The 15,552-nt window shown below is 45.3% G+C and overlaps 1 protein-coding gene across 14 annotated transcripts in view; it reads left to right on the top strand.

Moving 5' to 3' along the window:
- The window catches only part of HYDIN (HYDIN axonemal central pair apparatus protein), a 111,618-nt gene that overhangs the window by 62,528 nt on the left and 33,538 nt on the right, over positions 1-15,552 (top strand). For 10 of the 14 annotated variants that reach the window (XR_005557925.1, XM_039353529.1, XM_039353528.1 and 7 more), the window contains 17 exons: positions 523-696; positions 2,090-2,337; positions 3,340-3,477; positions 4,116-4,299; positions 4,562-4,703; positions 4,904-5,072; positions 5,544-6,188; positions 6,811-7,026; positions 8,977-9,170; positions 9,741-9,923; positions 10,645-10,764; positions 12,210-12,369; positions 12,452-12,624; positions 13,342-13,540; positions 13,703-13,802; positions 14,556-14,655; positions 15,370-15,538. Coding sequence is in view for 13 of the 14 variants with exons in the window: in XM_039353529.1 (XP_039209463.1) it covers positions 523-696; positions 2,090-2,337; positions 3,340-3,477; positions 4,116-4,299; positions 4,562-4,703; positions 4,904-5,072; positions 5,544-6,188; positions 6,811-7,026; positions 8,977-9,170; positions 9,741-9,923; positions 10,645-10,764; positions 12,210-12,369; positions 12,452-12,624; positions 13,342-13,540; positions 13,703-13,802; positions 14,556-14,655; positions 15,370-15,538 (3,314 nt within the window). In the remaining variant the exon portion in view is untranslated. Of the gene's footprint in view, positions 1-522; positions 710-2,089; positions 2,338-3,339; positions 3,478-4,115; positions 4,300-4,462; positions 4,704-4,903; positions 5,073-5,543; positions 6,189-6,810; positions 7,027-8,976; positions 9,171-9,740; positions 9,924-10,644; positions 10,765-12,209; positions 12,370-12,451; positions 12,625-13,341; positions 13,541-13,702; positions 13,803-14,555; positions 14,656-15,369; positions 15,539-15,552 lie in introns of those variants that run through there. The other 4 variants (XM_039353527.1, XM_039353535.1, XM_039353536.1 and 1 more) reach the window with 4 other exon arrangements.

Below are 15,552 nucleotides of genomic sequence, written 5' to 3'. Positions count from 1 at the left end.
CATAAAGAACTTTTATATCAATCAGATTTAATATCCTGCCTTCAGGACATGGCGTGGTGGCGCAGTGGTTAGGATGCAGTACTGCAGACTTCTTCTGCTGATTGCCTGCTACTGCAGTTCGATTCTCACTGGCTCCAGGTTGACTCAGCCTTCCATCCTTCCGAGGTCGATAAAATGAGGACCCAGATTGTCAGGGGCAATAGGCTGACACTTGTAAATTGCTCAGAGAGGGCTGGAAAGTGCTGTGAAACGGTATATAAGTCTATTGCTATTGCTGTTAAGCCCTCCTGGAGATAAAATGATATAGCCACACAAGGGTATCTTTGCCCTGTTCACCTGACCTCAGATCTGGATGTCCCTGCAGCCAGACTGACCACTAGTTGCAGTCACCTGTGGAATCTGACCCAAAAACTGGCCTTCCTATTGTCCTAGCTACACAATATTTTGATAAAAAAATGACTGTGGGCAAGGGAACCCAGATGTGTCTATGTTTGTGAACTTCTGTATCTTCCATTCCCCCAGGGAAGACCAGTGCTGCTGTAGTCCTGGCCAAACACTACAGTGCAGCCTGCTTGTCCATTGATTCGGTGGTCCTGGAAGCCATCTCAGATGGGAGCAGTTCAGCAGGGCTTCATGCACGTGAACTTTGCATCCGAGCTGCTATTGAGCAGGCCCAGCGAGAGAACGAGGATGGTGGTAAGCAAGACGAGTGAGTTTGGAGGAGTCCAGCATTACTTTATGTTTCCAACTCAAATGGGCAGCTGCTGGAAATAGAGTTTATTCATTCAGCCATGTACAATGATTAAAGGTAGTCCACATTGTTAGGGGTCCACCAGTAGAGATATACTGCATATATAATGACAAGCAGGCTTTGCTGTTTAGATATGCAGACTGAGGTGTTCCTGCCTTGGACTTTGATCCTGAGGTACATGTTGGCTGTGTATAGAAGATCCTCCTTAAGTGTGTATTTCTATGAGGAGATGTGGCATCTTTCCTTGTCTTAAGGGGATTCTTTGATGGAGCCAGCTAAGATTTTAACATAGACGAAAAAAGTTAATTTCAAATGGAGGATTAATGGAAATGTTGCATACTGTAGAAATGCAAAGAATAATTCATTTAAAAGAAAAAGAAAAAGAGTTTTTAGAGACAGCCACCTGGGAGGCAAGGAAAGCTTATATGAAAGGAATCTTAACAAGGCTTGCAGCAAATCAGAAAAATCAGATTCATAAAAATAGATTGAAAAACATTGAAAGAGTTAATTAAAGGTAAACAACAATTAGAGGTATTGGAAATGACAGAACTTCAAAAGTAGATGAAATGTGTCAACCATATCATTTTGAAAAAGCAAACAAACCAGGGAAAATTCTGACATTTCCAATTAGGAGAGATTTCCTATAGAGAAACGGCGCATGGAAGAGCTTCCCTGAAGGGAACTAAATTTGGGGGGCCCAGGTGGGACTTCTAGAGCCTGAAGAATTCTCCAGGTGCAAGGAGAACCCAAGTAATGATCCCAGCAGCTCTCCAGACAGCCGGCCGTTGTGAGAGGGTTGTGACATAGAGGCTTTGTTATCTCCTGGGGAGCCATCTGCTGCTGGGAGACTGGTTTTCATCACGTTCAACAGCTATTTGGCATCTGAGGGACAAAGGGACGCTAGATCTGGCCTTCCCATTTCTTAAACATTTCATTAATTTTTAAATTGAAGAGAAGCTTTGAAGCTATGTATTTGTGTGTAGCAAAAATCTGAAAACTCTAGGTTCATCAGTTCACCAGTTCATTTGAAGGGAAGTTAGAGTCAGATGTTTCAATCCATAGGTTCCTAGTTAGGTGTGAGTTTGTGTGTGTGTGTGGGGGGGGGGTCCTTTCTTCTTTAAAGCACAAAAATATGGGTCAATAATATAGTGACGTGGAAGTGGGTCATGGCTGCAACAAAGGGCATTTCTTTCAGAGATTTGTTTTTTTTTCAGAGCAGTTGCAAAAAAAGAAAAGCCCTAATTAATACTTTTTCTGCCTGTCAACAAGGAAGAAAAAACCTTTTCTTGCACTCCTCCTTCTCGCCTTGTTCCTCCCCTTCCCACTTTTTTTTCCAAGGCACAGAGGGGCACCCGGCCCTCACTCTAGCCACCCGGCTGAGCACTGAGGCTTTGGCCAAGCACGCCTCGAATGGCAGCCAGCAAAGCTCCGAGTCCAAGACAGGGCCCCTCTCCAACGTCTCCCGGGGCTACCGAGGAAGCACCGCCACGACCAAAGGCAAACCAGAAAGCCACTTGTCCCTGAAGCAGCAGCAGCAGCAGCAGCAGCAACAACAACAACAACAGTCAGATCAGCCAGGATCCCAGGTGAAAACCTATGGGCAGATAGTCCTCACTTACTGACTATAATTGGACCAACAACTCTGTCGAGAACTGACACAGTCAGTGAATCTCTGGGGAGCTTATTGAGTGTGACATCCTGTGACTGCACCTTAACGCTTCCTGCCAGCTTGTCCACTGACTTCACTTCTCCAAAGGTTGCAGCTGGGGTTCACATAGCTGTGAGGCAGTGTTGCAAATGAGCCCCGGTTGCCATATGACCCAAGAACAATCAAGTGAATGCGGATATGTTGCACTTACAACAAGTTTGAATGCTGGTCGTAAGTCTCCTTCAGCACCATTGCAACTTCAAATGATCATTGAACGAGTAGTCAGTAAGCAAGGGCCATCTGTGTGACAGTTCACTAACTGAGTAGTAAAATATCTCCAAATACCAGCTCTCAGTGGAAGCCACATCATCTTTTTTCCCCCATTTGAAATGGACAATGGGGTCAGCTGTGCTTAACAATTAAACTGCTGGTTGACAGTCTGAATGACATCTAAATACCAACAATTAGTTTGTAGAGATTTTCTTTAATTGATCTATCAGGTGATCGGATCATTTCCTGGTTTATTTTTTCTAAATTCCTTTCTGACTTGTCTGGGACTCCTTACTATATCTGACATATAACATCTGCCGGTGAGAGGTACTTGTATTAATAAAGGAGAATATTTGTAGCTCGGGTTGACATGAGGGGTCCTTGGTGCTCTTTGAACTTGCTTGTTTTCTTGCAGATGTTTCATTAACAAATACTGCCTCCATCTGTGCCCCTACTTCTTTATTCCTTTCTTTTGGGGCTTTCTGAAATATTGCTCTTTTGTAATCAAAAGAAAAAGAGTAATTAATTTTTTCATTAAGATAACATATTGTAACATATGGCAAAACAGGTAATACAGCACAGTAAAATATTTAATTGTTAAAAAGTGAATGTCTAAACCTTTTAGCACTAGTTCCTAACTGATCTGTTAATTTTCTAACTGCCTTCCCAGGTGCCCTCCAGCCCTATTCCCAGCGCCCCCCTCCAGCGACGCCTGAGTGTCAGTGCCAGTGGGGTTGGGGATTATGGTCTGATGAGTTGCGTCCTTCCAGATGAGCTATTGGTGGAGATTCTTTCGGAGAGGATGCAGGTAATTACAGCCAGAAGAAGAAACCAAGGGAGTGTCAGGCACAATAGCTCATAGCAATATTTGTAAATTATCGAGTGAGCTTTTTGAAATCATGGGTGCTTCATCATTGAAGATTGTTAAGAAGAGGCTATACAGTCACTTGTCTGAGATGGTATAGGTCCTCCTGCTTGAGCAAAGGGCTGGACTAGAAGATCTCCAAGGTCCCTTCCAGCTCTATTCTATTCTATTCTTTTCCAGTTTCTTTAAACATGTGAATGGAGCTTTATTTATTTATTATAAAAACATTTTCAATTTCATTGCTTTGCTTTAATTAAAGGCTAGTTGGTGCATAGTTGGAACATAGAACATAAAATAACAGGATTGGAAGAGAGTCCAGAGGTCTTCTAGTCCCTGGCTGAAAGAGGAGATCCTATACCATTTCAGACAAGTGGTTGTCTTGTCTTTTTCTTTATGAAAAAAATGGGCATTCTTATTGGAAACCAGTAAATCTCTGCTTCCTTGCATTTCTGGAGGACTCTAATAAGTTGACTTTGGCTGCCATTGAAATCCATGCCTTTCATTTGCATTAGAGGGATGTGTGCACAGCACTGTTACACTGTTTACTGGCCTAAATGTGGTTTGCTTTCATTTTTTGATAGCTGAGTGATTGCTATCGTGGCATGGTGTTCGATGGGTTGGAAACTATGTTTGCCCGCAGCATGGTGTCAGCACTCCTCTGCCTGCTCAAAGCGATCAACAACCGACGGTATATCTATTTCGTGAACCTCTCCCAAGATTTTGCTGCTATGAAAGCTAGAGAGATAAGCAAGCAAGAGCAGGAAGGTAAGAATGATGTGGTTTTTGTGGACTCATCCAATCGTTCTTTTCTGTGTCTTATTCCTAGTTATATTCTATGGAATCAGACGATGGAATTTGTGGTTGTCAGATTTTAGTTCCTTCTTCCCTTCCCTTCCCTTCCCTTCCCACCCCATCTTCTTTTTGCAAGAACTGTAATGGGATGGGAACTCAGGCATTGCCATCATTAATGGATGGAGCCCCAGTTTGCAGATGAGACATCTCTTTTCCTTCTTGATCTCTGTGGAAGAACGGGAAGAGCAGGAAGCTGTTGCAAGAGAGAAGGCTCGTCTTCAGGAAATGGATGAAGAGGAATATGATGCCCTTACTGAAGAACAGAAGATCCAGTTTGACAATGAACTTCTGCAGGCCTTACGGGAGAGAAAAAGAAGGTGAGGAAACTCTTCCCTTGCAGGTCTCCGAATTTGTTTGGGTGTCATAGAGGAAGATGGATTGTGGTTTTATGGCAAGGCACAGGATGTGGCTCTTACCAAAACTGTGGACCTTAATCTAGGGGAAAAAATAGTGAAATTCAGTTTTATAGACATTTGTGTAGATTTATTAAAAATTCTTCTCATTAAATGGCTGGAAGGGAGCTGGAGAAGCTAGCTCGAGAGCTGGAGGAAAAGAAGCATCAACAAGAACTGGAGCGCCTGCGGGAGGAAGAGGAGGTGAAGAAGAAGTCCAAGCGATATAAGAGGGATGGGGGGAAGGAGAAAGAAGAGGCAGCGGGGAAAAAAGGCCAGCAAGGAGGCAAGCAGGTAAGTCTCAAGGGAACTCCTGCCCAACTGCTGCATTGCTATCCACCCCACCAGGTGGACCAGTCCAGGGGGTCAGAATCTGGCAGGTCTGGTGGGGTTTTACTTCCTCCTTCTCTTGGTTACAGTGCAGGGAATTAGGGAGGCGCCTGAGCCACTTTTGAGCATTATCTGGACATTCTGAACTAGAACCATTTTTAGCCCTTTTGCCTAAGCAACAGAACCTGTATATTTCCATCAGGGCCATCTTCTTACACTCTATATGGGCACCTCCCACACCATTATACTTTGGGTCACTAAACTGATGCCACTGATGGAGCAATCCAGATGGCTTTACTCCCTGAATTGCCATTACTGATGAGCAGGCAGAGGGTGCCAGAAAGCCTGGGAGCCTGGCTCACAGAGGCACTTTTCCTGGATGCAAGCACAAGACAGGCAGAACAGCTGAAGGCTCCCTTCCTTTTCCTCTCACAGAATCCCACTATATCAGCTTACAAATCGGACGGGAGGCTGAACGAAGGGCTAGAGCGAAAAGGTTCTGCCAAGGAGCGTCCAGATGTGAGTGTCAATGACAAAGATGAGAAGAAAAAGAAGAGCAGAATGGCCTTGCAGAATGGGCAGCCAGGCGCGGCACCCCCTGCCACCCAGGAAGAGGAGGAAGCAGAAAAGGACATGAGCGAGAGTGAGAAGAACTTGGCCCAGCGGTTCAAGCTGTACGAGGCCAGCCAGAAGGAGATCGCTCAGATCCTGATGTTCTGGGACAGGGCTCAGTTGGTTCAGCTGCAGCCACCAGGCTCGGAGGACAAGCAGGAGGAAGCTGAGGATCAGCGCCAGGCTCCCTCTGGTCGCAAAGGCAGGAAGGACCGGGAAAGAGAGCGCCAGGAGAGGCTGGAGAAGGAGCGGGCAGAAAAGGAACGCTTGGAGAAGGAGAAGGCAGAGCGGGAACGCCTGGAAAAGCTCAAGGCCCTGGAGGACAGCAGAGCCGCCGGACTGGAGGGAGAAGGAGAAGGCACGGAGAGGGACATTGGCATCCCCTCTCTGGAAATCCATGTGCTCAGTTCCGAGGAGTCCAGTGGCAAGCGGATTCTAGAAAGTGGCAAGCTGCCCAGAGTCATCCAGGTGAGTCCTGGTGTGATCCACACAGTGGTGGGCTGGGCTGGGCTTTGCAGAGAGGAAGCTGCAGGCTGGTGGGAGGTCTATGATGGGATTTAGGGCATTAGCTGTGGAGGACATGTAAGGGGCATCCAGTCAGACTGAGAAAATGCTGGTCACTCCCAAGGATCAACAAATTAAGGCACCCTTAATTAAGGCTTGCCTTTTTACAAGCTATGTGAATATCTACTGGTATGTGTATAGGGTGGGGGGATGGCCTGCTCATACTGCAGACTCAAGAACCACCAAGTGGGAATCAGGCTCCAGACATTTTGTTTCCTGGTTTTCTCAAAGATAGTTTTTCAAAGCTAATTTGCCATCCAAAAGCATTCCATAATGTATATACTTATGGTTCCTGCATCATTGGCTTGTTTGAATACTGAAGGCTGGCCAATCAGTGCAGAGCTTCTGTTCAACGTTTAGGAAAGCCAAACCTGAATCCTAGGATAGTTTGACATGTCTCCTGTGGCTGCCCTGAAATAAGTTGATAAAACTTTGGGATCAGGCTAAAAACAAAGGTTCAACATGTGTGTTTGCAATTTCATTAAGAACGGCATGGAAGTGACAACTCCTTTATCCCTCGCTCTAGATCTTGAATGGTTTGGGGTTAGGCCCTTCAGGAGCGCCCATCCCTCCCACAGCCTTTTTCTCAGTCATCCCATACCCTGAGAAGCGACCAGCACAAGTTGCCTCAGAAGTTCTCAAGCACTTCACCTTCATTATTCCTGAAGAACTGAATCCAGAAGAAGATAAAAAGGAGGCTGAGAGTGGTGTGGAGACTCCAGCGAGTCTCCCTGTGGCAAAGGTATGGAGTTGCTGCTTAGTGATACCTGAGCTGCATGGAGTAGTTTAGTTGACAGATGCTGATGTTGCTTTTTAAGGTGTGGTGTAAGCCCAAATCCTGCCAGTAAAGGTGCTGGGTAAATGTCCCCTCTGTCTGCATTGAACAGAATATCTCCATTCCCTTATCTTTGATCTGGGACAGCACCCAACTGGGGTGAGTTCAGAGGATGGACACCAAGATGGGGAAGGGTCTGCCACCAGCTTGTCTAAGGAGTGCTCAAAGGATTTGGATAATTTAAACATTATTTTTTTTCTCTTTAAAAAGAGAAAAATACAATGTAATATCCAGGAAAAATACAATGCAATCTTAACAAAATAACAGAGTTGGAAAGGACCTTGGAGGTTTTCTATTCTAACCACCTGTTCACCCAAGAGACCCTATACCAATTCAGACAACTGGCTGTCCAGTCTCTTCTTAAAAACCGCCAGTGATGGAGCAGCCACAACTTCTGAAGGCAAGCAGTTCATTGGTTAATTGTCCTCACTGTCAGGAAATTCCTCTTTAGTTCCAGGTTGCTTTTCTCCTTGATTAGTTTCCATCCATCCATCGAAAAATGTTGTCCCCCAAAATATGGAGCCACCTATGAATAGAATCAGGAGAGGACATGCCAAAACCAAGGCAAAGCTCTTCAAGTGGGGAATGGCCCTAATCCTAAATCTGAGCTTCTTGCCAAAAGAGGGCAGCCAGCCCCCCTCTGTGTGCAAAACTGGTTATGATCTGAGCTTCCTTTCCCCAACCAAATGCCGGTTCCCTTCCCACCGTGCACCAGACAGTCAGAAAGGCTTTCCGGCCCAGGATAGGGAGGGAGCTTGTATGAGGGAGCTTGTATGCCAGGCTAGAACTGCGAAAACGTCACTTTCCCAGGGCAGCCTGTCGGCTCAGCTGCCCTCTCTGCTCTGGGCTAGAAAGAGAGTCTCTCTGAGGGACTTTTGCAAGTGGTGTCGTCTGGTGCTGAGCTGAAAGAGGGAGAGGAGACAAATCAGCATTTAGTCATTGGTATGCAGGAAGAGACCCAGAAAAGATCCTCCCTAAATCTTCACAGCATTTATTTGATAGTTATAGAGAGCGTGGTTTAGTCCGAAAAGATTCCTGAAGGCAAAGAAGCAATAAAGAAACTATTTTGAGCAATTCATTGTGTCGTTTTTGGTTTCCTCGTGCCTGACACTTTGCCAGTTGTACCTCGTTTTGCAGTTCTAGTAGTGCGTTCTTGTGTTCTTCCTCAATCTTATTAATAAAACTTACAGATCAGATCTCTGGAAGATGTGCTCTTGGATTAACCGTGTCCATTCTGGCTGCTGCCCCAAAATACCTCATCCTTTATACAGCAAAAGGAAATAGAGTTGCTTAATGTATATATCGCCTTGCACTGCATCCTGGAATGTAAATATGCTATCCCACACTCACAAAGCTGTTTTCTGAGAGATCATATCCAAATGTGTCCATTTGCTGAGAACAGTTGATTCCTGCTAGCACAAAAATCAAGTGGTGCTCATTTATGGTTATCCACTAGCCAATGATATGAAGATATAGAGTCTAAAACGTTTCTGCCAGCACTACTACGATCATAGGCAGATGGACTTCCTGATTCCTAATTCCAGACTTTCCTTCTTGAGGGGTCCTTGGTGCTCTCCAAGCTTGGCTGTTTTCTTGCAGAGGCTTCATTCATTGCCTGAGCTTGGTCACCTCACCAGTGCTAGTAAGGAGAGGGCTTTGCTCTCAGTTGATGTTCTGGTGTCTCGCCCTGTCAGTGTTGGTGGGGGCTGTTTACAGTTGGCTTCTTTGGCAGCACCTGGATCGGGGTATTGTTTCCTTGATTGTTGCTCTGATGTTAATCTTTAATTAATGTTAATATTAATGTTGATATTCTCATTTATTGCCTTTCCATCTTGCTATGTTTCTACTGGCTTTCAGGAGGATCTGGCCACCCCCACTCGAGGAAGGTCCAGGAAGGAGAAACCCGAGGTCCCCCGCGAAGCCCCAAAGGAAAAGAAAGCTGCCCCTCGCAACAGAAAAGGCATCCATCCCAGCCCTGGCACAATGACGACCCTGTCTGAGCTTGATCAGGGCAGCCCCACCGCAGAGGCCTCCAGTGAGAAGCTGCTCAGGTTAGGGTCCTGAGGCAGAAGCCCCCCCCCCCCCCGTGGGAAGAAGGGGGCAGACCTGCCAGCCAAAATAGAAGAACATTGATAGATCGGCCTGCCTGTGCTGCCTGGGACAGGAAGCCCGGGAAATGCTGTGGGCCACAGACAGGAATTGAAGTGCCCCCCCCCCAAACAGAAATAACCATTTCTTTTTGCTGTTTTTATATCTTACTGACTGTGCATCTTATCCTATGGGCTTCCTATGGGTTTTTCCTTGAGCCTTCTGAGGGTTTATCTGTTTCTAAATCTCATTTATTATGCCCTCATCTGGGGAGTTTCTTACCATGGTGGCTGTGAGTTTCTATAATCTCCCTTTCTTCCTCTTCTGTTGTCTTTTACAGGCAACTTAAACAAAAGGAAGGGGAAGGGGAGAAAGGACTTCTTTGTCAATGTCTAAGGAGCATCTTTTTCAGAAAACAGGACAACTTTCTTCTGTAATGGAGCAGAGAGTTCTGCGCCCATGAATTTGCATTCAAAAGTTTGGTCTTAGGGACACTGGCTTAAAGCAGATCTGTTGTGCTTTGTATCTCACAGGTTGAACAGCTTTCGCTGGATTGTTCCTGCTAATGGGGAAGTTTCAATGCGCATCCATTTCTCTTCCACCAAAACAGGACTCTTTGATCAGGTCCTAAATTTTGAAATCCTTGGAACTCGGAGACAGTATCAGGTGTGCTGCAGGGGCACCTGCACGTACCCCAGCATCTGCCAGGATCCCACGTAAGCAGGAAGGAAAAACTCTTGCCCAGTTATGGGCATCTTCCATGCTATGGTGTGAAGCTGGGCATATTGTGGCCCTTATTGTGTCCCCCAGTGTGGATGCAAGAGCCCCCCCCCCCAGCTTGGCCTTTGGCTGAGGAGACACCTACCTGTCTGTGGCATCATTTCATGAATAAATGATGCTACCTTGTCGGTTTTTCTGCCTTTTTGAAGCTAGTGGTCAGAAGCTGAGATGGAAATCAAATAACATTACTGTGACCAATCTCCTCTTAGCCTCTTAATTGCTTTGGGTTACATGTGATTTTATCTGTTTCAACATAATGAGGCTGAGCCAGTTGCTAAAAAGTATCTTCTTATAGACAGCAAAATAAGCGTGGATTTTCTAGCTAAAATGGTTGGGAATTACATTATCCTAAGAATGAAGATGATACTTTTCAACAGTTTGTTCTGTTTGTACTGTCAACATTGGCTGATGCTGCAGGACGAGAGTGTCTTTCTTAAGAGCAACAGAAAAATAAGAGAATTACTCCATAGAGGGTCTGGCCTGCATTGGGTATCCCAGTTCTTCAGATCAGTTTCCTAGTTCTCCTTGTCCCCCAGGAAACCAGCGGGGTTCTCTGGTTGCTTGCTTGCCTCAGCTCCTGCTGATCTCTTGGTGTCTTGTCTGCCCAGACCTCTTATTTTGTTCCGTTGCTGATGCGTCCTTGCTTCTCTGATTCAGGATAGTGTTCCCCCATCGTAAAAAGACTATCAAGCCTGATGAAATTGTGTACAAGAAATACATCCTGAGCTTGGGTGTGTTCCACTTTGGTCCCTTGCTTTGTGGCAAGTCAAGAGAAAAGTAAGTGTTGGTGGGAGATAAGAGGGTGATACTAGAAATACTAGAAAGCTCAAGGGGATTTTCAAAAGGAGATTCTTTTTGTTTTTCACCAAAGCCATCAAAAGCAATGTTGGGCTGAAGGGGTTTTCTGGCCTTTTCACATTTCTGGGTGGGAAAGACCCCAGAGAAGAGAACAGTAGCTGGAATAACCTGATTGTGCAATAAGGGAAGTGCCCACCTTTTCATATGTCTAAAAGAAGATGCTTCAGAGAATGTGTAATGTCAGTATCACAGGGTCTGTAGGTGTTATTTATTCATTGATTTAATCAAATTTATAGAACTGCCTAACTCAACTGACTCTTCCAGTGTAAGCTTATAATATAAACCTCAATAAGATGGTCAAAACAAGAATAAATACAGCAGTAACCCAAAGACAAAATCTGATTACGTGAAACACCCAACAGAAACAAGACCTCACCCAGGGCCTGGGGGAATCTCCACATCTTCGAGGTCAGGACAAGAAAAGTTCTAGGGACTTCCATTCCAGAGAGTAGTGCTCCAATTGAGAAGAATACTTTCTGAGTGTCCTTAAATGACATTATTTCAAGGACAAGACTCAGTGTACCCCTCTGTCAGATCTTAGTATGAGCAGAAACAGTGGGAGAAGGGTGATCCTTCAGTTAATCAGGTCCTCTCTGATGAAGGGCTTTACAGATCAGCACCAGCACCTTGAATTGTGCCCAGACATTATCAGTATTGAATGTAGCCCGCCTTAGACTGCCTTTCCAAGCAGGAGAAGGATAGGAGAACGATCCTTCTCCCAATACAGGTAGTCCTTGACTTATAACTGTTCAGTTAGTGACCGCTCAAAGTTACAGCGGCACTGAAAAAAGCAACTTATAACCATTGTCCACATTTACAACCCTTGCAGCCTCCCCAGGATCATGTGATCAAAACTGAGACACTTGGCAACTGACTCATATTTACGACAGTTGCCGTGTCCCGGGGTCATGAGATCACCTTTTGCGACCTTCTGAGATGCAAAGTCAATGGGGAAGCCAGATTCACTTAAGTGTGTTACTAATTTAACAACTGCAGTGATTCAATTAACATCTGTAAAATGGGGCAAACCTCACTTAACAAATGTCTCACTTAGCAACAGAAATTTTGGGCTCAGCTGTGGTTGAAAGTTGAGGACTATCAGTAATCACTGTGTCCTTTGTAGCTGGGTTTGTTCCTTTGTGGGCTAAAAAAAATTATAATACCACAGCAGGCTTTTCTTGCCAGATGGACAGAAGTATGTACAGAGCTTGGGCCAGGCGCCCGCTTCTCATTCCATGCTGATTGGTCATAGGGGAATGCAAGTCTGGCCTGGGGAAGAGGAGCCCTCCCCCCACTCCAGCCCCTTTGACACCTGCGGGACACTCCAGCACAACTTCTCTCTGCCTTCTTCTGGGGCTCTCTAGGTACAAGGCTGCGCGCTATCCCAATCACTTTGAAAAGCTCACCATTCTCAACATCTCCCCTTTGGAGGTCGAAGTGCACTTCTTCTTCCAGCATGACTCCAGGGCAGTCACCTACCTCTTGGACCCGCCCATGCTGATGCTAAAGCCGAACCAGAAGGAAGTAAGGGCAGCAGCCAGCCGCTTTCCTTGACAGGCTTTGCCCTGCAGGAGATTCCACTCAGTACCGTTTCCTGTCCTTCCAGGTGCTGACTGTCTGGGCATATCCAACAGCGGCTGGTGTGTTTGAAGACAGCATTGTCTGTTGTGTGAAAGAGAATCCGGAGCCGGTCACCTTCCGCATCTGCTGCCAGGGCGTTCGCCCAGAAGTGGAGCTGGACCGCCGACAGCTGCATTTTGAGAAGTTGCTGCTGCACAGGTTGGGCTTTAGGAGATTAGCCTACTTTAGCCATCTGTTTGCTGACCACCCCTCATTGTGTGTCTCTTCCTTTCACTTGGATGGAAATGGAACATGGTGGAGTGTGGAGGTGGAAAAATATTTTAGGGAATTTTTGACCAGTCTCCTGCCCTTAGATATTATAATGCTGCTAAAGTCTAAATCTAAATTATTTGATTGACATTGGGTTGCGGTGGTCAATGAATGTGGCCATCTGATTTTCAGCAGCAATGGCCATCCTGTTAAGGGAACTATGAGCTTTGTAGAGAACGTGACCTGCATGAAGAGTGGAGGGAGGTTTCTATTCTTTTAATATAGCAAAATAGGCACGAAAACCTCAGAGTGCTGAAATGGTGCATTCAATAAAGTTTTGCATTAGAGATTTAATCATCTCAGCTGTGTTTACTTCGTTGGGTTCATCAGTCAGAACTTTGACAGTTTTACTGGATTGATTTTTTTGTCTGTGTGAACCACCCAGAGTCACTTAGATGAGATGGGTGGCCATACAAATTGAATAAAGTAAATAAGTAAGATACATTAATGTCAAAATAACTTTGTATTTGAAAAGTAATCCAAATGAAATAATTCACATAAAACAACCCTAATACTACATGTAGACTGAATTTACACCTGAAGTTGGGGTTTCCAAATAAGGCTCTTAATATATTAGAATTTGCCCGGCTTCTCTTGTTTTTGCAGAAAGGAAACAAAATCCCTTTACCTAAAGAATGTGACCCCACTGCCAGTCGCCTGGCGAATCAGCGGCCTGGAGAACATTGGCGACGACTTCTGCTTGTCTGACGACATTGGCCTCATCGAGCCCTTCTCTGAGCACTGCCTGCTGGTCAATTTCAAGGCCACCAAGGCCCTCAATATCAAGAAGGCCATCCGGCTGGAGGTGAGTCCTCGGCCGGACAGGCACTTGGCAAAGCAATCCATTAGCAAGAGAGGCAAGGATTGTGCAAAGTTTCCATTTCATGATCAGTTTCCCAACAAATCCCCTCCTTGACAAGTACCACCATTGCAACTATGGTGACCATTGGACTAACGATCCTTTTAGGTTTCTGATGCAGAAAATATTCTGGGGATTGTTCAGATTGAAAATATTCAGATTGTTGCTGAGGCCTATGATGTGGCCCTGGACATCAGTTTCCCCAAAGGTAAGTTATCATTTATTTATTTATTTAAATTAAATTAAATTTAGACTCTTTGGAACTGAGGATTTTCAGCTAACTGCTCACTGGGAGTCAGTCCCCTCCTTGATTACCTCCCTGGGTCCACAGTCATTTCTGCTGCAGTTATTGCTTTCCACCTGACCTTCTTCTCTTGGATCAGAAGACAGGGATGGAGGTTGTATCCTTGCTATCAAAGGAAATATTTTTTCAGCAAATTTTTATTTTAGTCAGATATGTTGTCCTCCCCTAGGTGGCATAGAGCCTGGCTGACTTCATGCAGCAGGATTGGTGTACTCTTGGTTCCTTCAGTTGAGCAATGTCTCCACTCAGTCCTGCCCTCTGGAATGAGGTTCCCCTCCCCAAAGGTCTGGATAGCCCCTCCCACTCCGTGAAGCTCTTCACGCAGGCCTTTGGCAAGGGGCAGGGAAACCCCTCCCTCCATTGCACTTGCCATCTTTTTGTTTTGTTGGGTTTTTCTTTTGTAATTTGTTTGATTATTATGATTCGCTCAAAGACATTTGAAGTTGGGTGTCATGTTGTTGTTGTTGTTGTTATTTACCTGACCTCAAAAAGTATGTTGTCGGGCAAAGGCCTGGCCAGGGCTCAGGATCAGCACCTGTCAGCGGGGCATTTCTGGGATGGTCTGTGACAAGTGAGAAACTCTGGCCGGTGTCAGGCAGAGGTGTTTTGAGCATTTTCCTCAGCTTCAAGCTGTCTTTTCTGTTTGTGGCCCTATAGGAACAAACGGTGGTTTGGAATTTGGGATTGTCAGAGTTATGGATGAAGCTAAGCAGATGTTATCAATGAAGAACAAAGGCAAATACGAGATTGCTTTCAGGTAAACCCTGCTCTTCAGAGAATTCCCTTTGTTCTCCCTTTGCTCCCTGCTTCAGTATTATTTATTAAAGTTTTATAGCTCAATGAAAGCCTCAAAAATCAGTCATTCGAGTTCACCTCACTCACACTTTTATCCTGCAATTCTAACGATCCAAATCCCGCACACCCTTTTTGTTCAATAAAGTCTGCATTGTTCACATGTTATTTATTTGAGGCCTTTTTTATTTTATTTATTTATTTATGAGACTTATATACCGCTTTAAGTGCAAGCACTCTCTAAGCGGTGTACACCAGTAAGCAATGTATATATATATTTACATTGCCCCCAACAATCTGGGTCCTCATTTTACCTACCCCGGAAGGATGGAAGGCTGAGTCAACCTTGAGCTGGTGAGATTTGAACCGCTGACCTGCTGAACACAGTCAGCTAAAGTGGCCTGCAGTACTGCACTCTAACTGCTGCGCCACCTCGGCTCCTATATTTTGAAATGTGTACATGCATGCTTTTAATCTGGAATGCTCCCCTGGCTACAAAGGGCTGCATGTTGGTTGGAGAGGCACACTGGCTTCGGCAAAGCTCTTTGAGAATTAGACTGTTGATTGGATGGGTGGGTGGAGAGATGGGCATTGAGATGATGAGACACCCCCCCAATCGCTTTTAAAGAAATGGATACAAGAGATTGTGGGTTTTTATGACTGTGTTCTTCTTCCCCAGCTTGACTATTGAATCCACAGAATATGGGATGTCCAATCTGGGTCAGCTGTTTACCATCCAGCCCCAGAAGGGGAATCTGAGTCCCAATGACCGTCCTACACAGATCCAGATTGTCTTTCATTCAAAGAAGGAAGTGAAAATTGAGGACAAGCCTGTTCTGCAGTGCCACGTAAGACCCCTGGG

Source organism: Crotalus tigris, unplaced genomic scaffold (assembly GCF_016545835.1).
Source record: "Crotalus tigris isolate CLP2741 ecotype Arizona unplaced genomic scaffold, ASM1654583v1 scf7180000018525.42219311030:4301911, whole genome shotgun sequence".
In the NCBI taxonomy this organism is placed as follows: Eukaryota; Metazoa; Chordata; class Lepidosauria; order Squamata; family Viperidae; genus Crotalus; species Crotalus tigris.
The sequence above is the reverse complement of the archived record's forward strand: the minus strand, read 5'-3'. Positions and strand labels throughout refer to the sequence as shown.